The sequence below is a fragment of the Schistocerca cancellata genome, chromosome 2 (assembly GCF_023864275.1).
Source record: "Schistocerca cancellata isolate TAMUIC-IGC-003103 chromosome 2, iqSchCanc2.1, whole genome shotgun sequence".
NCBI lineage: Eukaryota > Metazoa > Arthropoda > Insecta > Orthoptera > Acrididae > Schistocerca > Schistocerca cancellata.
The window spans coordinates 563,880,258-563,903,851 of NC_064627.1; the positions used below are offsets into that span (position 1 = coordinate 563,880,258).

Sequence of the window (23,594 nt, forward strand, 5' to 3'; positions counted from 1 at the left end):
TTGCCTATTGTGACAACCCATGGGAAAATCGTACAAGTACCACATTTTAAGTACCTGGGAGAAATCATCCAGCCATCAGGGATCAACCTAAAGGCCAATGAGGAAAGAATAAAAAAACTACAGAAAGCATATAAACTCACGTGGAACTATTATAACAAAAAGTCCATATCCATTAACGCAAAATTGAGGCACTACAACACTGTCATACTTCCGGAGGCACTGCATGCATCTGAAACAACACAAATAGGTGGGCAAACTAAAATCAAAGAAATAGAGAAACAAGAAAGGAAAATTCTCAGGAAAATTTTTGGCCTGATACAAGAGCAAGGAATCTGGAAGAAGAGACCAACATCAGAATTATATAAATACACAGGCAAGATTACAGATACAATAAGGAAAAGAAGAATGCAGTTCTACGGACATATCCACAGGATGAATGAAAACAGAATTTCAAAGCGAATTCTTAAAGTCATCAACTCAGGCAGGGGAAAAACAAAATGGGTAAAAGAAGTTGAAGAGGACCTCAGACAAGCACACATAACAGTAAACGATGCAGAAAATAGAACTGAACTCAGGAACATCATCAAAAAACATAAATTTGACACCACAACACAGAAGAGACCAGGATGCAAATGGACAGCGGAGCGAAAGAAACAACACAGTGAACACATGAAGAAAATTTGGGCTCAGAAAAAACATAAACAATCATCATAAAGGAATTCAAGTTCAAACGCTCTCTTAAATCAGAATAATCGAAAATAATAATAATAATGATAAGACAATGATTATGGTAAAAATACAATTAAATTAAACTAAAATTATCTGTTCCCTGACAATTACAATAAGATTTATGATTCTACAGTTATTATATTTAGGTTTTAACAACACCTAAAGAAGCTGTTAACACAGAAATTTCTAGGGTAAGCCAATGAGTGTTATTTACGTTGCATAAGATTTTGTTTGTACCTGTGACCAGTGAGCAGATTCACTGCAGGATAGTGAGCTACTGTAATTATTAGCTTCTCTTAGCATGCTGCTGCTGTTATGAGAGTTTGTGTTCACACAATCCATCTTTGGAAAAATTCATCTGTGGCAAAAGAATCAGTCTACTAATCAAAGCTAGAAGCAATGTAACATTAACCTTTAAAGATGCCAGGCACTTTTGCAGGCCAAATGTAGGCAACTTAACAGACATTAGGCTAATAGGTAAACATGCATCCTGAGGACAATAATTCAATTAAAAAATAGTTTGCATTCAGGGTTCAAGCGATTTCTATGAGACCTAAAGTGCCCTACCAATAAAGGGCCAGAAAACTCAGGTCACATCTATGTTACTCAGCTGCATTTATGTGCTATAGCTAATAATAATAAAGTGAGTGACACAGCTTAATATTACCATTCTCTAATGGTGAAGACTACTTATCTGAATTACTCATACATATTACTATAGAAGAAATAATGCTTCATCAACTGGTTTTTCCAATTTGCTGGACTTCAGTCAATTGGCATACTTGACTCAGTCTACCTACCGATACTGCAGGAATGATGAATTTTCAGTTCTTCATTTACTAATAATGAAGCTGAAAGCATACCACACAGGTCAAACAAGGTAGAAAAAGGTATATTACATGTAACAGGAAAAAATCAAATACCACATAACTGAATTTACGAGGCTGTTTGCGGATGATGGTGTTATCTATAGGAAAGTTACAATATCATAATAATGTAGCTAAATGCAGGAAGACCAGAGGAGGATCAACTACTGCAACAGTGGCTGACAGTTATTAATCTCTGTCACAAATAAATCTTCACTTTCATATACAACTTTCATGTGGGCAACAATTTCTTTTACAGTGAAAAGATCATCTTGTAAAATACTACCTATTTCATCAGCTGAAACATTGACTCAAGAACTGCTTTCAAATATAGAGAGATTTGTAACAAGCAAAGCAATAACAAAGTGTGCTGGCTGGGTGCACTTCTGCATTTACTGCAGCAAATAAACACAGAACCAGGAACAGTTTGTTCAGATAGCTTTGTTTCCTATAGATTAAAGAAATCAATACATTGAAATAAAAATTAATTGTTGAAAGTGTCATTTGATCTGAGTTCTGCTGTCTGGAATTGCTTATCAACCTGTCAACTATTGCCAATGGACTACAAAGTCACTACGCTGAATGCTGTGATATTCAGGTATTTCTTAATGTTGTTCCGCCCTTCAATACACCTCGCTCTTTCAGGTGCCTTTTCCATGTCTGAAATCCTAGTAATAACATGAAGCAGAGTTTCTTGTGTGTTTTTATAGGCTGTGTGCTTCATGCTAAGCATCATTATGATGTAACTACCTCAACTGCACTCAAATTATAGGTGTCCACTACTTTTATGAGCAGTGTAGTACATTTTACAACATGAATGGCTTCTGTGTAACATGGTGGGCAATTCAAATTTCAGCCACCTCCACTTTTTGTGCTGTGAAACATACATACTGTACTAAAACATCAACAAAAAGGCTAGCAGAATTGCTTTGCATTAGACATTCAGGGACATCACTTTGCCTCCTACAGCTGGAAAACTCTAGCCATGAGCCCAATATACATTCAGAGAACAACATCAAGTCTTCATTTGTGGGTATGGGCATCTTGTTGGTTCCTGGGCATCATTGTCAGCTTCAGAGTACAGCTATGGCAGAGCTACAAACCAAAGGATGGAATGGTAACAAATTAACCAGATGCACTCTCAGAGAGTTTCCATGTGTCAAGAGTCATCATTGTTGCCAATAAAAGCAAGACAGCCCCCCTCCAGCACAGCTGCACACAGAATCCAGCCCATCAGCCCTAGCATCAGAGGAATTTTTCACATGCCCAGACTTGGAAATAGCAGAAGCAACCACACCATATCCCCAGCGGAAGAGGACTTAACAATAGCACTAGGTGAATCAGCAGTATGTAGCAATTACCACCAGCTACATCAATAACAGTACTGCCAGACCCCAGGCCTCATTTAACAGATAGAGGAGTGTTCCAGCTATACCCAGCACACCTGAAGAATAAATTGACACTATGCTAAGCCACCACTGCCACTGGACTTTTTAGTATGACTAATTTTGCTCATCTGGACTCTGCCGAGTTCATTGCCATCCTGCTTTACTAGGACTATGACTCAATAACCAAGGCTCAACTACAAGTGACATACTCAGAAAAATTTCCTTTTGATATTTATACTACTCAGACTTCACTAGTCAATTACGCCTACATCATTTATTTTCTTGAGGACTTAAATTTCCCCCACTTAAAAGGGTCCAGCAATTTAAGTTGTTCCTGTTTGACAGCCAGTAAATGCTGTAAATGTAAAATTGTTTATTTTTTGCTGTAGGTTACAGAAGAGAAGCAACAGTCGGGAAGAGAAAAAGCAGTTTTCTTCATTAGTAAAGAGAAGAAAAATGTTAAATTTCAAGGTTGAAAAAAAGTCCACTACAGGAGCTAGCATAATTTCAGATTCTATGGAGAATGATACAGAAAAACATGCAGTCACACAGTTACTAATTCTGCAACTCCGAGACATGGTAACACAACATGTCAATCTGGGAGACAAGAATAGCCTTCGTTCAATCCCAGACTGCTGAGACTGTTCTATCAACTAAAGTGAGGGTTGCTTTGGAAGCTTCATTCATTTAACTGCATACTCACCATGTGTTACACTTTCCACAAGCAACACTTTCATAACACATTTTGTTGGACTTTAATTACATCAGCCAACATTTAAAAAAATAGAAGGCATGGAATTGAACCAATAATTCCATTAACATGATCTGATGCTACATTTTGCAAACAAGAAAAGTATTATCAACGGCATCAAAGTTGCACTCATGACTGGTTCGATGCAGCTCTCCATTCTACTCTATCCTGTGCAAGCCTCTTCATCTCCAAATAACTACTGCACCTACATTCCTCTGAACCTGCTTGCTGCAATCATCTTGTAGCCTCCTCCCTCTATGATTTTTACCCCCAGCATTTCCCACCAAAACTAAATTAGTGATCCCTTGATGCCTCAGAATATGTCCTATTAACTGATCCCTTCTTTTGGTCAAACTGTGCCACAAATTTCTTTTCTCCCCAGTCCAATTCAATACCTCCTCATTAACTGTGTGATCTATCCATCTAATCTACAACATTCTGTGTTAATACATTTCTCTTCTTCAAAAATGTTTTCCTTGCCATTTCCAGTCTACATTTTACATCCTCCCTACTTTGACCATCATCAGTTATTTTGCTCCCCACATAGCAAAACTCTTCTACTGCTTTAAGTGTCTCATTTCCTAATCTAGTTCCCTCAGCATCACCTGATTTAATTCGACTACATTCCATTATCCTTGTTTTGCTTTTTTTGTTGTTCATCTTATATCCTGCCTTCAAGTCAATGTCCATTCCGTTCAACTGCTTTTCCAAGTCATCTGCTGTCTCTGACAGAATTACAATGTCATCGGAAAACTTCAAAGTTATTCCAGAATGAGATTTTCACTCTGCAGCGGAATGTGCGCTGATATGAAACTTCCTGGCAGATTAAAACTGTGTGCCCAACCGAGACTTGAACTTGGGACCTTTGCCTTTCGCAGGCAACTGCTCTACCATCTGAGCTACCAAAGCACGACTCACGCTCGGCCCTCACAGCTTTACTTCTGCCAGTATCTCATCTCCTACCTTCCAAACTTTACAGAAGCTCTCCTGCGAACCTGGCAGAAGTAAAGCCGTGAGGGTGGGGCATGATTCGCACTTCGGTAGCTCAGATGGTAGAGCACTTGCCCGCGAAAGGCAAAGGTCCCGAGTTCCGAGTCTTGGTCGGGCACACAGTTTTAATCTGCCAGGAAGTTTCATATCAGCGCACACTCCACTGCAGAGTGAAAATCTCATTCTGGAAACATCCCCCAGGCTGTGGCTAAGCCATGTCTCCGCAATATCCTTTCTTTCAGGAGTGCTAGTTCTGCAAGGTTCGCAGGAGAGCTTCCGTAAAGTTTGGAAGGTAGAAGACGAGATATTGGCAGAAGTAAAGCTGTGACGGCTGGGCGTGAGTTGTGCTTCGGTAGCTCAGATGGTAGAGCCCTTGCCCGCGAAAGGCAAAGGTCCCGAGTTCGAGTCTCGGTCGGGCACACAGTTTTAATCTGCCAGGAAGTTTCAAAGTTATTATTTGTTTTTGTGTACTTAAATTGATACTCCAAATTTTTCCTTGGTTTCCTTCACTACCTGTTCAATGTACAGATTGAGTAACATCAAGTACAGGCTACAACCCTGTCCCACTCCTTTCTCAGTCACTGCTTCCCTTTCATGCCCATCAACCCTTATAACTGCCGTCTGGTTTCCGTACAAGCTATAAGTAGACTTTTGCTCCTTGTATTTTACCCCTGCTACCTTCAGAATTTCAAAGAGAGTACTCCAGTCAACAATGTCAAAAGCTTTATCTAAGTTTACAAATGCTATAAATGTCAGTTTGTCCTTCCTTAACCTATCATCTAAGATAAGTCATAGGGTCAGTATTGCCTCGCGTGTTCCTACATTTCTCCAGAATACAAACTGATCTTCCCCAATGTTGCTTCTATCAGTTTTTTCATTCTTCTGTACAGAATCATGTAAGTAGTCTGCAACCATGACTTATTAAACTAATGGTTTGTAATTTTCACATTTGTCAGCAACTGCTTTCTTTGGTATTGGAATTATTACATTCTTCTTGAAGTCTGAGGGTATTTCGCCCGTCTCATATATTTTGCACACCAGATGGAAGAGTTTTGTCATGGCTGGCTCTCCCAAGGCTGTCAGTAGTTCTGCTAACAGTCATTGGATCACAACCAACGCGAGCAGCAAGTCGCGATACGATAAACCACAATCGCGATAGGCTACCATCTGACCTTTATCAAAGTCAAACGTGATGGTACGTATTTCTCCTCCTTACATGAGGCATCACAACAACATTTCACCAGGCAACACTGGTCAACTGCTGTTTGTGTATGAGAAATCGGTTGGAAACTTTCCTCACGTCAGCACGTTGTAGGTATCACCACTGGTGCCAACCTTGTGTGAATGCTCTGAAAAGCTAATCATTTGCATATCACAGCACTTTCTTCCTGTCGGTTAAATTTCGCGTCTGTAGCACATCATCTTCATGGTGTAGCAATTTTAATGGCCAGTAGTGTATATTGGGTGGATAATTTACTATCAATCATCCAAGATATAATAGGATAAGAACACATATGGCAAAATTTAATTCTTGAGGGCATGATACATTTTCAAGTTCACAATATCATTTGTATCAAAAATAACAAATTTAGAACCTTGCCTCCTCTTGGATAATTTTTTGTACACATCCATGAGGACGCATTAATTTTTTGTGCTATGACAGAAGTTTTCAATTCAGTGACTCACCCCTTTGCTCCTCTACAAACTAAATATGTATGTGATCGACGATTGTGCTGGTTCAACAGGATTTGCTGCATTGGTAGTAAAGAGTAACTATAATATCAAATACAAGCAATAATTTCTCTGACCAAAATTGATTTCTCAGGGGATTTCTTACAATATAGTAATCGATTAGGATCTGTTGCTGTTGGACATAAATGATAAAATGCCAAATATTCATGTCTATGAGGATTTTAACCATCCCCCCAGTAAATTTCAACATATTTTGCTTGCCTCTATTTTTCTTTTAAAAATTAAAATTCAGTTAATGCTCTTTCATGAACATGAATAATGCCAAATTTGTGCTTAACTGGTGATTCCACATGCCCCTGGTATCTCAATAATTTTTGATAGAGATGTTCAAACATAATACTTACCGCATCAGCAGAAACAAGTCGTCCCCCTGCATGGCTCCACTGTAGCACTGTGACAGGTGCCTGATGTGGCGACTGAACAGTTACAAATTCTGGATCACCACCACCCCACACACGAAGCTCTCCATTTTCCCAACCAATTACAAGTGCTTTACGTAATGGATGCCAAGCAAGAGATGTGACCTGAGCCATTGGATGAGATGGCCAGCTGATATCAGGTAATGCTTCACCCTAGAAAATGAAGAGTTCATTGTTATCATCATACTCAGTAAAATTAATGGTATTTACTCCAGCAGGCTTTGGTAACTCACAGACTCTTTCCTGTTCAGCACCAGTAATCCAGACCTACTGCAGTGCAATCATCATGAGTCACAACCACAACTTACTTCATGTTAAACCATATGGCTAAAACAACATTAGTCTGCCATTAGAAATGTTTCCTGTCTCTCTTGGATGACATTAAAATATTTTTCTTTACACTGTTTCCCACAGTTTACATGTTTGTTGCATGTGTTGAAATTTAAAAAAAAATCCATTAGTCTAACAAGAATGTGATCTAATCCATGCCAAAACAGACAATGGAAAATCCAGGATAAAATATGATAGTTGCTACTCACCATATACCAGAGGTGCTGAGTCACAGATCGGCACTACAAAAAGACTGTCAGAAAGTATGCTTTCTGCCAACAAGGCCTTCAACAGAAATAGACAACATACACAAAAATGCACACAAACATGCACACACACGCACACACGTGCGCGCGCATGCACGCACACTCACACACACACACACACACACACACACACACACACACACACACACACTAATGCAAGCACAACTCTCACACACGCATGACCACAGTCTCTGGCTGCTCTGGCCTCAGCAGCCAGAGACTGTGATCATGTGGTGCTTGCGTGAGTGAGTGTGTATTCTGATAAAGGTCTTGTTGGTTGAAAGCTTACTTTCTGACAGTCCTTTTGCTATGCCTATCTGTGACTCAGCATCTCTGCTATATGGTAAGTAGCAACAATCCTTTTCAGAAGCCTGCCAAAACACAGCTGCATATCACATCTCATTATTATTCCAATTCAAAGATTGAAACTGTGTCTCTGTCACCAACTGAGTTCAGAACCTATGAATGTAATGTGTGTCAAAAATGTTATCTGATATATTGATATCTGAAGGGAGACGTTCTAATCCTTACAGGAAGAGCTGTTCTCCTTTCTTCAACCATTTTCATCATGTTTTGTATCAAAACACAGGTGTTTCTTACACACTCTTTTCCCAGTAGTCATTTCAAATGACCAGATGCTTTGTTATTCAGCCTTACATTAACAGAGCTTGGTGCACAGCTGAAACTATACCTTTAGCTCATTCTCCTTTGTTCCCAACTTACTGATACGTGCACTTGATTTGGAACTCTCTTTATCATCCTTGGTTGAATCTCTATTCTATAATGTGGCAGTACATCAAATATTGAATTTGGAACAAATTAACACAAAAATACAGAGTAAGGAAACACTCCGGGAAGTAAGTTCACCATCCTACCATTTAGCAGCTAGAAAGACGACTTAAAATTTGAACCACAGTAAAGGAAATTTTATTCATGCTGTAGAACACATTACCACAGCCATATCACTTCAATACAGCCTAAACCACATTCTTCTGTCAGTGAAAGAATAGCTATGAAAGAACTGTAAAAAGATAGTACCAGCTGATAAACAGAAGACCATAATTCCAGTATTATTATGATAAGACTCCAGATGACCTTCATATGGGCAGTTTGGTGGAAATATCTCATTATCAGAATGGTAATGAAGACTTCACCTATGCTTAGTTATTTAGGCATGTCAGAATAGAATATTAAAAATGAGTATTGGCTGGTCGTACACAGAGAAAAGCAAAAGAAAGAAATTAATTCCGAAAACAAATTACAAAACAGAAACAGGCAACAACAATAAACGTTAATCATAAAAAAAGGGAGAGATGTTGAAAAAATACAAAAATGTGAAGACAGATACTAGAAGGCAGAAAAAGGAGCAAGAGGTGGATAGTGAGTGTGAGAAGCTGATGGAATTAAAATGAAGTACTTGCTACTACTATTTATTTTATGGTCAATTATACAAATGTTTATACAAGGACATATTATTATTCATTAATACAACTCAGTTCAACAAAAATTCAATGAAACAGTCATTATACAAAGAATTATTATTATATCACGGATTTTCTACTCTTCATACCCAATACTTCTTCATTCTTTCAGATTTTTTGCTTTCTTTGTTTGACATCATTCTTCTTGTATTGCTTTTACTGATTTTTATTTTTCTTGCAGTATTTTTGTTTGTCTACTTTATTTTTTTACATCATTTATTGTAATTTGGTGTTCTCTTATACCTTCCTTAATTTCTGTAAGCCATTTACAGTTGCTCTTAAATTTCCATAATATTTTTATTGTTTTCTTATTACTTCTCTTTTCAGATAAGATGTCCAAAGAATGAGATGTGTTTCTTTCTGATTGTGCTCACTACCAGATCTATTTTCTTGTATAGTGTTTCATTTGAAGCTCACTGTTTATTTATGCACATCCTAATTATTCTTCTTTCTATCTTGAGTATTCTCTCAATTTCTGCTGTATTAGTCATTTTGAAGAAGGTTTCACTTTGTATGTTATTTCTGGTTTTGTAACTGTTCTATAATGTCTTAATTTGCAGCTTGCAGCTAAAATGTACCCATTTTATGTTATATTATTTTAATTAATCTTTAGGATTAATTCACAAAGTTTTAATGTTTACACTAAGGTCAATAACATCTCTTTGATTGTTGTATAGTTTGTAATTAATGTGAAACTTAGAATCAGAACATAAAGAACAGGTACTAAATGCACCACACATGTACTTACGACATGTCCCAACACTTCATGGTCCTTGTTATCCTCATTTTCATTAAGCACAATATCTGGCTTGAGGGTCATATAAAATTGTCTGTTCACTTCAGGCATAAAATCTAGTAGTACTGTTAAATCAGTGTTCCAAATTTAATCAAGTAGTTTTGTTAAGTCTTTGTTTTTCACAGTTGACATTTGTCTTCCACCATGTCTTTGGGCACACGATTTTGCAAGACATCTACAAGCTGTGGAGAAAAGACAATTTGTGGGCTCCCTTGATGTGACTTGAACAAGACTTCAATGAAGAATTTGTTACTTTCAAACAGTTCAGGGCAACCTGTTGAAAACTTCATTATAAAATTTCTGAAATGTACTTTGTTACTTTGAACATCAACATCCAGTTTGTTAGTGAGGTTGGTAAAACTCTTAAAGGTTTAGAAAGCCTCAGCATCCATTTTACAGACTTGAATGTTGAAATCCTGGAAGGTGAGGGTGTGGTGGGGAATTCCTTTAAAAGTTTCCAGCTTTTATGAAGAAGAGGGTGCCTGTGTGCTCAGTGAGAACTCCTACAGCAACGAAAATTTGTACTTTGGGATCATATGGAAATAAATATCAGATAAATAGGTGAGAAATCTTTTCGCAAATGTTCACTTATACCAGTATAAGGACACAGCACAGATAAAGCTGGTTCACTGTATGATCAACAGGTGTCAGGATCATGCATACACACTACAATCTCAAACTCGATGACAGTGTGCTTTAGACACTTATGGTACACGGTGCCTCAATTTTATAGTGTGGAGGAATATATGTGTAAAGAGCGAGAAATGCTGTTATTATTTGTATGCATGTGTTGTATCAACTGAAGATATTGTTGTATGATGTAAAGTACAAAAAAACTTGCAGTAGGCCTATGTTGTTTCATATTGAATTTTGTAGGCTACATATTTTAAGATCTTATTTTAAGCTGACCTGACCTATATTACAAGTACACAATCTGCACGCTATATGATCAAATGGCATCAAATAAAAATCAATCAATGTAGTAATGTAGCAGTATACTGTGGCAATTGTATAGACCTCACGAAAGAATTCAACACTGTTAACTCAAAAAACTTTTGGAAATACTAAAGATGACTGAGTTACAAAATGGCACTGAAGAATAATACAAAGAACAAACAGCGATGGCAAAGATATGCAATTCACAAAAAGAAGACAGAATTCTTACAGGTACTGAACTAGGATGTAAATGTCTCCATCCTTATTCAACATTTACATGGAAAACGGAAACAATGAGTGCAAAAATACTGTTCAGGAACCAAAAATAATATAGAGAAAGAATGCAAATACTTAGCTTTACAGATGATAACTCCACATGAAAGAAACCTCCAAAGAATCTTAGCAAATACACATGCAGCAATAACAGATGAATACAAAATAAAAATAAACACTAAAAAGACATAAATAAAAGTGTACTCCAAGGAATCAAAAAAGTGAATATTAATTACAGAATTAAAATAAAACAAACAAGATCAAAAAATATTCAGGTACTATGAGCAAAGAAGAAAGAACTGGTGAAGATATAATACTAAGAATGAGAGAAGTATCAATAATGTTTATGAGTAAAGTAAAAAAAATGCACAAGAAACATAAATATTGAAGTAAGGTAAAACTAGATGAAAGATATATTTGGAGCATTTGAAATACAGATGCTACAAAAAATGAAACAAGATATCTTGCGGTATTTGAAGTATGGTGCTGGTAACACCTTTTCTTTAAGAGGATAGGGCAGTAAATGAATGGATAGACCCACCAACCAAGACAAAGACTTGGTGAAAAAGAACATTCACATAAACAACTGAATGAAGATGGTATGAGTGGATAAGATACAAATATGCAAAGAAAGCCTAGGGAGTTTCCAAATTTTAAAATAAGCCATAAGAATGAAAACATGAAGCAATTTTTGTTTTCTTTTTCTCTGTCTGTAGGAACACCTACATCATCTTAACTGAAAACTGTCATGGAGGTTGAAACCAACATATTATGTGAGACATATAAAATTTAATAATTACAGCGAAATAAAGAATTAATAGGTTGATACACAAAATTCAGCCTGCGAGTAAAATGTAACAGGAAAAACTCAGTTGGACAATGCATCTTATGAGAATGCTTCAATGTAGTGTGTTACTGTTATCCACAGGAGCAGCAGAAAGTGAGGGAGGTCTCAAAGAAAGTAGAAGACAAACACTGGCAGAGACAATAAAGAGGAAGGACCGATGAAAAATGATTGGACATATTTTCAAAAACATCTTGGAAAAAACAGTGCTCAATTTTCACAATTGCACTTACAAAAAACAGTCTAGTTCACACAAATCACATTTACTGGTGACTGGTTTCAGTCCAAAGTCAGGCCATCTTCACACTGTACTCCAAAGCTGATGTGTGGATATAGACCCACTGAGCAGGAACTGCAGAAGCCTCCAGATGCTGTCAACTGCTCACAGTAACCACTGCCGCTGACACCATCTGGAGACTTCTGCATTTCCTGCTCTGTGGATCCATCTCCACATAACAATAGGAGTATGGTCTAAAGATGGTCTGCCTTTCCACTGAAACAGTCACCAATAAATATGATAAGTATTGTCTACACTATTTTTCTAAGTACAACCGATAACACATTGATAGCCAATGATCAGAAGGAAGGGGTACAAATTAAAGGGAAAACATAATGACAAGTTGCTCAAATGCAATTATTGGATGTACAAGGCCAAAAAGTTGTTTCTATATTGATCAAAAAAAATCTTGAGGGGAAAGATGCTACTTTCACAAAAGTCATCATATATAGCTGGTGAGCAGAAGTTTCTTATCTCTACTCTTCATTCATTCACTGTCCCATTGTGGAAAACCACTGACATTTGACTCTGTGATACTTAACATAGAGCAAATTATCACACAGATACAGTTATTCTAACATCTCTTATAAATAATTCTCAGTAGAATAAAAATGTTTTTGACTGTTGCAATAAAAAAATTTTAAAAATTGTGATATCCGATTTTTGCTTAGAATTTTTTCCTAGTAACAGACCATGTTCAGTCACAATATTTTTAGTTTTCTGTTTAACTCATCCTGAGACATCAAGGAATAGTCAAATTGGTAAGGGAGGGAAGTGTACCATGTAAAATTTATTGAGGGAGGCCAAGTCTTGACTACTGTAAGTAGGTTAAAATGGATGTAGGATGCAATAATTACACAGAAACTTGCACAGGACAGACTAGCATGGTGAGCTAATTAAAACCAGTCACTGAACCGAAAAGCACCACAACAGCAACAATAACACGAAAATAAGTTACATAAAACATTTTAGTATAATAATTTCTTTACATCAGTGTTTAGTGCATCACTTTAGAATAACTTCTCAAAAATTGCATTTCAGATAGTGCATTAATTAAAAAGCATCATCATCATCATCTTTATTATATAGTGGATTAGCGGTCCTTTAAAGCCTACAGCAGAAAGACAAAAGAAATGACCAAACTACAAAGAGGAAAAAGCAGCACACTATAAAAAATTATAAAAGAATCTGTTATGAAAAGCACTATAAAAAAGGAGATCAGTCATTTACAACAGAGGAGATATCTACTGCAGATGGCAGTCCTACACTGCTAGATTCATCTTACACTGATGATGGGTCCATTTATTTAAGGATGGAAAATACTCGATCCTTCCATTGGGTCTTCAGATGACCCTTGGATGTTTTACACCAGCCTGAGAATGGATTTGGTATGGGAGGGATCTATCAGCTCAAGGGATGTGGCCAAACCACTGTAGCCTCTTGTGCCATAATATTTGGCCAGTGTGTGGCTTTTCAAATTGCTGATACAGATCTTCTTTCATTCTACTTTCCTGGTATTTTAGATGGGTCCATAGATCTGTCGAAGTGCCTTCCTCTCGAAGGCACATATTATTTCTTCAGTTGTTGCTGGTGTTGCCTAGATTTCACAAGCATGTAAAAGTACAGACCATACTAGTGTCATATATGCATACATCTTGTTCTTCTGTGACATCAGTTGTGACTTGAATAAATTGTTCAGAGCAAAGAACATGCAATTAGTGTTTGTTATTCATTGTTTCCCTTTTATCAGTCAGTATGGATTCCAGATGCTTGAATTCTCAAATTAATTCAAAGATATGACAATTGGCAACAATGGAAGGAAGGAGAGACTGACGACATGATACAAAGAGATATTTGTTTTGATCATCGTTCACCAGCAGCCCAACTTTCTTTGTACTGTGGAGAAACTGTGAAGTATCAGTACATACTTGCTCCAGGGTGTCATAGAATCCCAACATCATCAGCAAATGCCAGGATTGAGTCTGCTCTCATCATCTACATTTCTCTGATTCAATAAGTGTCATGGCTTACTTCATCCAAGGCCAAATTAAATAGTACTGATGCTAATGGATCTCCTTGTATCAACCCATTTCAAATACTGAATGGCAGCAATAGCTGGTTGCTGAACTGTACTTGACAAGTTGACTGAGAGTAGCAAGCTGCAATTCGTCAGATTTATTTCGATGAGATATCAAATTCCCCGATGTGTGGTCAAGAATCAACTGTCCAGGGAACAAACCATAATGGTAGGGGCCTACAATTCCTGCAGACAATGGTTTCATGTAGTTTAGTATTGTTTGAAAATTTGAGATATATAGTACATGTCTCACACAACTGATTTAACAGCTGTAATAGTATCATCTTTGACAATATCATGCCTGTAATTTACCAATATAAAATAGACGGATGCATGCACCATAATCAGTATATCACTGAACATTACAATTTTAAATACAAGACTGCAGACTATGTCTATGCTAGAATGAAAATGTAGTGAAAGCTGTTTTGTTCAGTCATTTCTGACTACATTTGGGAAAGTCAGTCTTTGTATTATGTTCTCTTTTAGTGGTACGCCTTTTCTCTTTTGTCTCGCCTTATTCAACTTCCTGTGATTTGCAGTTCCACATCTGTAGACTCACAAAACCATGTTGGATTTGTTGTTAGCAGCATATATGGTCAGCCCGTGAATGGGTGCCTTTTCCTGGTTGAGATGCAGCCAGGCAGATGACAAACTAATCCGTATGGGCTGATCTCCCAGTTTTAAAATTATTCTGTGTTAAACTCAACTTGTAATTTTCCAGAGTTCCTTGGCTTTTTTGAAATTCAGTTTTCATATGAATTTATTCTCTGAACCTCTCAAGGAGACACTGTCCATGTGGGAGAGAGGTTTCCTAATTCATATGACACTAAGGGCTAGTTCTGGCAGTACCATAGCTGCTGCAGGATCTCCTGAGCCATAAAAGTCTTACTCGATTAACTAGTGTGTTTCACAGCACCCATCTTCCCACTCTGTATCCTTCAAATTTTTAAAGAAATAGAAGATGAACCTTTACACCTGTAGAGAAAGAAATTCATCTAGGGGAAGGTTACCCCAAAATTAAAAGCCCTGGTCCTCTGGGTTGGGGGTTGCCAATGGATTACTTCCTCATCACAGAACACCTGGTAATGGTACACAGACTACAAGGAAGCCTCAGAGCTCCATAAAACACAATATACAAAAAATGAGAGAACAAGGTATATGGTTTGGAACATGTTATATTTTTAGTTTATATAAAATAGATTCCTCAATCAGTCTAGTCAAGGAGATCAAATGATATAGACTGGATTTAGCTGCATTATAGGAATTTCACTGGGAGGATAATGGTACAGTTGATGTTGAAAAGTATTAAGTCTTTTATGGAAGCTGTAAGTCTGGAGACAAACTCAATGGGTCATTGTGGAAAGGTACCTAAGTCACTCAAAGTAAATTTTCAGACAAAAAATTGTCCAGTTCAATAATTAAGGATTAAACAATCACACAAAAAATACTAGTTAATTTTCTGATAAAATGAAAGAGATGTTGTATAGACAAGTGCTCAATAATGAAATAATTTTGTGCACAAAAATATACAAAATTGCGTGACTTACGTACCTTTCTGCATTGAAAGTATTAGATACCATTCACAAACTAAATTATTTTTTGCAGACTAATTTTATTACCTAAGAACATTGTTCATTATTGACTCAATGAACCAGATGTAGTGTATCTCACAGTACCCTATCTTCCCACTCCCTATAACTTAGATTTTTAAGGAAAGGAAAGACGAACCTCAACAGCTGTAGAGAAAGTGATTTGTCTAGGGGAAGGTTACCCCAAAATTAAAAGCTCTGGTCCTACAGGTTGAAGGCTGCCAATAGGTTACCACCCCTTATAGAAAACTTGGTAATGGTAAACAGGCTACAAGGAAGCCTCACAATTTCATAAGAAAAAATAGACAAAAAGTAAGACGACAAGAGATATAATTTGAAACATGGAATATTTGTAGTTTATATAAAACACACTCCTCAATCAGTCTAGTCAAGGAGATCAAAAGATATAGGATGGATTTAGTTGCATTACAGGAAGTTTGCTGGGAGGATACAGGTACTCTTGATGTTGAAAAGTATTCAATCTTTTATGGAAGCTATAGTCAGGGCACAAATTGCATAAGGGATTTTGTGTGACCCCTAGAAGAGCAGTATTAACAGCAGACACAAAGAGGTGTAAAATGTCCTTTGTGAACTGCCATGCACCCACAGAAGAATATGCAACCCAAGCTAAGGATGAATTCTGTGCAGAATTGGAGGTAGCAGTCAACAGCACTTGGAATAACAAATATAAAGTCCCACTGGGTGATATGAATGCCAAAGTGTGAAGAGAAGGCATATTCCATTCAACAACTGTAAGACACAGTTTACATGAACTCAGCAACGACAATGGCATCTGGTTCTTAACCTTTGCAACACTGACAGTGATGTTCATCAACATTAGCTTCCATCAGAAGGACACACACAAAGCAACTTGGGTGTCAACAGATGGTAAATAAGTTAATTAGGAAAATCACATTGTAACTGACATCAAAGCAAAGAACTGCGTGATGGATGTAAAGACAGGATGGGGTGCTAAGTGACCACTTCCTAGCAAAAAGCTGACTTCAAGTACAATGCACAGTCAGAGACAGAAACAATTCTAAGAAAGTAATATGCTACAACATTTATATGCTGAGAGATACTATAAAAAAAGACGAATTTCAGCTCCATCTCAGTAACCACTTAGAAACTCTGCAAGAAGAGGAATCACAAAAGAACCTTGAAGTAGTACTGAAAAAATCAAATCAAATATTTTGTAAAATGAAGGAACTGCACAACAGATGTGACTCAACAATCTTCTATTGCATATGTTATTGGTTTCGAAACACTTAAAGTTCCATCATCTGGTGTAAAGTGTAATAACGAAAATATTATTACAAGACAAACAGAGTGAAACATCAAGGTTTTTTTTTTATTTTATTTTTTTATGTATTTATTTTTTATATGTCAGATATAAAGCTATACAGTTAAAATCTCTAAAATAAAATAAAAGAGAAAACAGACTGTTACTTACAAACAAATATCATGGATACATGTCAGAAATGACTGGAAAGAAACTGCTGCCAGCCACTTTTCATATGAAAAAATTTGGGGATACTTTCTCCTATCCTAGCATGTCTCATATTGAGTGTGATACAAGCTAGATATGCAAGAGTAGATATACTTGGACAGACAGGTAGGAATTTTTATACGAGATTTAAAGAACACAAAGACCTGGCCAATTCCAGGTCAGCTCTGACACTGCATTTGACTGGTGACCAATGTCAGCAGCAGCAGGTTAGCAATAACTTAACTGTCCTACACACCCCTGAGAAACATTGGATACTCAATATATACTCATATAAGTAGAATTGTTACTAATTTTTACATTTTGCATACATATACATACATCTTTTTAGTAGTTAGTAATTTGTACATTTTTCTCACATCATCATTTTACATATACATAAATACATAAACTTCTTACTAATCATACAACTTCAGCAATAATCATTATACAGTTTACATTCAAGAATTAATTATACAGACACCATCGGTGACCATGCACCTCATTAGAATGAAATTACAATGAAATGATCACCCTTAGCTGCTTATAGGCGTTGACCTACGTCAACGGGGACAGATGAAAATGTGAGCCCCGACCGGGACTCGAACCCGGGATCTCCTGCTTACATGGCAGACGCTCTATCCATCTGAGCCACCGAGGACACACACAGAGGATAGCGCGACTGCAGGGATTTATCTCTGGCATGCCTCCCGCGAAACCCACATTCTCAACATATTGTTCTGCACTACATTCGTAGTGCCCTTGCCCATTATACTCATTACTCACGGCGCGTTGCCGATTCCCGTAAGAGTTCGGGCACTGTTTGTGCATTCGCACAGAAGAAGAAGATGGTCAAGAGGCCGGTGAGCTTTAACTATATAAATACTAAGATGGTATCTGTTCTTTCGGACAGTTTGTGCCTGGTGAATTACCCCATAGCCGAATCCCATATTGTAGCTGTGACTGAAAGAATGCATAATGTACAGGTTCTCTTCCCTTCTAATGTAGTGATGGTTCTGTCTCCTTTCTGCTGTCACTTCCTGCTTTTTCAGTTTAAACAGTTTACTAATCACATATCTGATTCATACTGCGCCTCCACTTGGGCCATTTGCGCCCTCAACATGCATGGCTAGCAAGTCTATAATATATCTTAGTCTTTCTGTTGATGTTCCCAGGTGGGGCAGCTTGGCAGAATAGTTTTGTAAAATTTAGGTAGTAATTCCACACAGCAAAATTTTCCTCTTCTCGTTTTTGTTTCATCCTAGATGTTTTATGATTCTGGTGACTGTCAATGTCCGATTGTACAGTCAGTTTTTGGGATCTTTCTAGGTCCCCCTTTTTACTCTTCTGACAGAGAACTTTTGTTCCATGACAACAAGGGGGTGTGAATGACCTCAGATAGTTATGTGATTTTATTTGTAACTAAAGTCCTGTTCTGCTTTTTATTTTATTTTAGAAATTATAACTATATAGTTCTGCATATGACTTTTTTTAAATTGAGGATACCTTACCATTGTCTTATAACATAATATTTTCATTATTACAGCTTACACCAAATCATGAAAGTTCTGAAACTGGTCATATATCTATACAAGATTTTTGAGTGAGCAACTGTTGTGTGGTTTCTTCTTTTTACAAAATGGCCTTGTAGAGTTGTGGATGCCTCACAAGAAGAACCCTTTGAGTATGGAAAGAAGCCAAGGTTGGTGTAAATGAGGTAGAAAATACAATCATCAAAAAGCAGATCTGGAGCAAGAAGTAGTGGTTTGAGGATGAAAGCATTAAGGCATTAACCAATAGAAGGGAAGCCAAGGAGAGCTCTCTATGAGTCACAGATTTTGCACAAAGGAAAGCACAGTTCGAGGAAGTATGGAGAACTGCCTGTCAAAAGAGTGATAGAGGAGGCTCAAAAAGATTTATTGGTATAAGAGGTGGAAAAGTTGTACCATAAAATTAACTTTTTTAAGAAGGGATATGACCGCTGCCAATAGTTCATTAAAGACAATAAGGGGACCGTACTCAACAATGAGTCCAACATTGCTGAAAGAGGAAATCAATAGTTCAGGGATATCCTCAACTGTGATGAACCTAAAGATCTGTTTGAATTTCTGACATTGTAGATTTAGATTATGCACCACCTACACTGGAGGAAATAAACAATCAGATAATGAAGCTGAATAAGAACAAAAGTCCAAGAGAAGGAATCCAGGCAGAAGTCATTCAAACTGGATAAGTGAGATTTTGTCCAACTTTATATAGACAGAAGCCACTAGTTTGCAGAAGTTCTTGGTGAGTATCAGAGTGGTTGAAGAAATGGCTGTTTGGCTGTGGACAATGACCATTTATCTTTATTGCAACAGCTCACAGAGAAAAAGCGGGAATGTGGTGAAGACCTTCATGTTATCTTCACATATTTTAAGAAGGCACATGACAGTGTCCACCGGAAGTGCCTAACCAAGTTTGATATATTAAAGAAACTCATCAGCCTAGTTTGAGTTTGTCTTGCCGATTCAAAAGGAAAAGTGATACTTGGGAACCAAGTTACAGAGCACTTTAACACAAACACAAGATTGAGACAAACAGATGGTGTGCCACCAATACTGTTCAACACCGTGCTAAAGAAGATAACAAGAGAAGTTTTCCATATGGGTTTCAAAGAGATCAAAGTAGAATGTGAGAAAGTCACACACCTCACATCTGAAAAGATGGCCCTATTGTCCAGATCTAACAATGCAGATGAGCAACAGCATGGGAGTGGCAAAGAACAAGATTGGTCTCCTTGTGAATGAATTGAAGACCAAGTACCTGGTGATGAGCAGGAGTCATGCCTATTCAAGAAATGCACTCCAGCCTCTGTGGTAGTCAGAACCCAATCCCAAAAAAGGTTCTCAATTTTAAATATCTTCCGCAAATCAATCATACTTCAGTCTGAGTCAGCTTTTTAAAGTATGCAGTCTCCCAAGGAATTTCAAACTCCAGCTCTACAAAACACTACCCCACCCCATAAAAAAGACTTAAATAATCTTCTCATTTTTGAGTGGAAAGTCTTACGGTAGATCTATGGTCTGTGATCAAGTACAAGATGAGATCACTGGACAGTGGAGGATTTGCCATAATTGTGAGCTTGATTAGATCTACAATGGACCAAACATTGTATACCTATTGAAAACCAAACAGCTTGTATAGGCAGGACATGACATTCGGATGAATAAATCAATGGATATTACTCCACATGGAAGAAGGCCGCCAGACAGATGAAATAAAAGGTACAAAGATGGAATCCATGAGGACTTGCTGCAGATCAGCATAGAGGGGGCCTGGCGACAGAAAGCAGGAAATAGAATGTGGTGAAAAAGACTTGGTCCTCTGGAGCTGTTTGCCTAAAGTAAAGGTACATTATTATCCGAAAATTAGCTGAGGAATTTCGAAACTGATATATGTAAAAATATAAACACTTTTAGCAGAAGACATAATAGCCATGACCTAGCATCCACCACCTGCGCGCCCCTCCACAACCCCTCTTCTCCTGGATCTCTGCCCACTCATATGCTGCACTTAAACTCATGCCAATGAAAATACAGGAAAGAGATACTCATAATGTCTCACAATATAACTAAGAGAAAACATTTCAATAACTCATTGATATACTTTAACTCAAAAGTAGGAATCATGGCCTGTGCACAGAGTGTCCAATAATAATGTACTTATGTGTGCTGTGATGAATTCTTGGTTTTATCATCATAAACTGTACAAAAACTCATGTCGCAGCATAAGCAACAGTGCAAATCTGAAGCACTAGAAGACCAAATTTTATGACCTGGGTGTAATAACACCCCTCCCCCTTATTAGAAATACTGGTTGTGTTGAAAGAGAGATCTGCAGCACGTCTAGATTATGTTGGAAGGTGACAGTTTTGCCCCAAATTAGAGAATACAACAAATAGGGATCAAAAATTTTAGGTAGTAAACTGATCTTTGTGGTAGTCCAGGTCAAGTCATCTTCAGCAAGAATCAACAAGAGAACCCTCCATGCAATTGATTCAGCAATTTACAGTTTCAGACAGAGTTCCTCACTCTTGAAACCTGCTGCTTAGTGAGCAATTTTTCTCTGTAAATACTAAAACTGCAAAGTTAATTTGCTGTATTACACTATGATAATAACAATAATTACTCATAATACAGAAAATTCTTGAGATTATTTTGATACATATTATGTAGATAGTAGATAGCCCTAAACCATGCAACAACTATAAAAATTAAAGAGGGGTAGTGGGGGGGGGGGGGCATAACGTAAATGTTATCATTTTATGATCACCCTTTAAAGTCTGTACTGGTTGCACATTACATCTCCAAGACTGGAGATGTGGCAGACTTCTGTGCACTCGCTAACACAAATTTAGTAGATAAATATGAAATGCAGAAAAGAGACTAGAAAGTAAAGGATAACATATCCATTCAACCTCTACAACTGGAAAATATATTTATAGAGCTGTTGATTACATTTTGTCTGGTACCAAAAATACCTAAAAGATGAGTAGCATTAAAAATATGTACGACAAAAACTGAATTTAAACTGGCGTCAGTTAAAAAAACACATTTTTTTCAGTTTACAGTAGTATAAGATCTTATCATATTGTTGATGAACAGAAAGATTGCCGCTTGTCGAGTGATAAATAGAAACTGACAATAAAGGTGGATGTTGATTTTCAGTATACAGTGCTCAGGTGCTTTTCGGTGTTCAAATTGTTTATTCTACTGGGAGTCTAGAACCCTGCACCTTCTGTACAAACATGATACATTTGATCGCCTTTACTTTTTTCGATGATGTTTATACCGCTACTCTCCCTCCAACGATAGCTGAAATAACAACATACTTCCCAACCTAGGTGGATCTTATTAATTTATTGTTTCACTGTAAACGGAAGTCCTACATAAAAGATCAGTATGGGTGTAAAGCATATGCACTGATACATGGTAAATCATGGTATGAGTGAAACAACAGTTACTTTCGTATTAACACTGTCACATACCAGTTCATCGTAAATGCTCACGAATCCTCCTTTGCTTTCGCTGTATGAAGAGACAGCTAGCAGTGAATGCTGATGATGCCAGTCCACACTCAAGTTTATAGCTGCTAAATCGGGGTTTTGTACTTTGTAATCGAAGTATAATGACATTATCGTGACTGATAAACCTAACAACTTCAAGAAGTAACCAACTTTTATTTTTAATTAATTATATCACGATACCAAATAATTCTTTCGGAGTTAAATTTTTACGTCGCACACTCGTGTTCTGCATTTCAAGTCATGTCTTCGCCACTGGAGAACAAATACGAGAACACCGGTTCACACCAGTCCCAGAGAAACATTTTGTACACGAAATAGTGATATAGTTGTTAAATCTTTCAGCCTCAGTATTTGCGTGACGATCGGAATTCGCGGCTTTGTTACAGACATCAACACAGCTGAAACCATGGCAACGGGACTCACAGCCATCTCTATAATAATTCGATAATTGTCAAAATACGACAATCGATTTACATTATGAACAGATTTGCAGTTTTACCACATCGTAAACGGTGATAGTATGCCCTTGGTAAAATATTTCGTAGATAAATAGTTCATAATTCAATTATGTGGATGGGAGACGTTGTAAAAAAATAAATAAGGTTCTGAACGTTAGATCTCTAACCGCGGCGGTAGGTTGAAGAAGTTGAAAAGACAAATGAAAAGGTTGAAGTTACAAACAGTGGGACTTAGTGAAGTGTGAAGCTAGAAAGATCAGAATTCCAGGTATGGCGGGTCCAGTATTTTCAACAAAGAATGAAGTAAGACCATAATCTGTTAGTATGTGGTAGGGGCGTGGCAGGAACAAGAAAATAGGAATTATAATGAACTACTATAAACAGCACAATGAGGTGATTATCGTAGCGTAGATAGCCCCCACCACGATCAACCACAACACTACATTAAAACACACTTGCGAGGTCAGCATAGGACAAGGTAGATAAATAAGGAAATGGAGACTGGGAAGCTGTAACGATAAGGCTTTGTCGAGAGTTTCAAAGTAAGCATTAGATAATGACTACCATAAACAGAGGGAAAGAATAAAATAGATGATAAAAGGATAATTTAAATTATGAAATAGTGAAGAAAGTATTGGAAGAACTATGCAAAATTAGGAAGCTCTGTAGAAATCGTTAAATAACGTGTGAAATATTAAATTTAATTAATAAAATGATATGAATACTGTGAACGAAGAATTGAAGATGACAGTTATAAGTGCTACTTTGAGATGAATTCACAGCCTGACCAAAAAAGTTAAGTGCACAGAAGACAA

At 37.2% G+C, this 23,594-nt stretch overlaps 1 protein-coding gene and 1 non-coding gene across 2 annotated transcripts in view; both read right to left on the reverse strand.

The window, feature by feature from the left end:
* The window catches only part of LOC126162156 (intraflagellar transport protein 140 homolog), a 240,584-nt gene extending 217,893 nt beyond the window's left edge, over window positions 1-22,691 (reverse strand). Inside the window, exons 1-2 of the mRNA XM_049918458.1 lie at window positions 22,283-22,691; window positions 6,821-7,048 (exon numbers count right to left, since the gene is read on the reverse strand). Coding sequence (XP_049774415.1) covers window positions 6,821-7,048; window positions 22,283-22,429 — 375 coding nt within the window. The 5' untranslated portion in view covers window positions 22,430-22,691. The remainder of the gene's footprint in view (window positions 1-6,820; window positions 7,049-22,282) is intronic.
* Window positions 17,841-17,914, reverse strand: Trnat-ugu (transfer RNA threonine (anticodon UGU)). The gene has a single exon. It is a non-coding gene; the product is annotated as a tRNA-Thr (tRNA).
* Window positions 22,692-23,594: the final 903 nt, after the last annotated feature.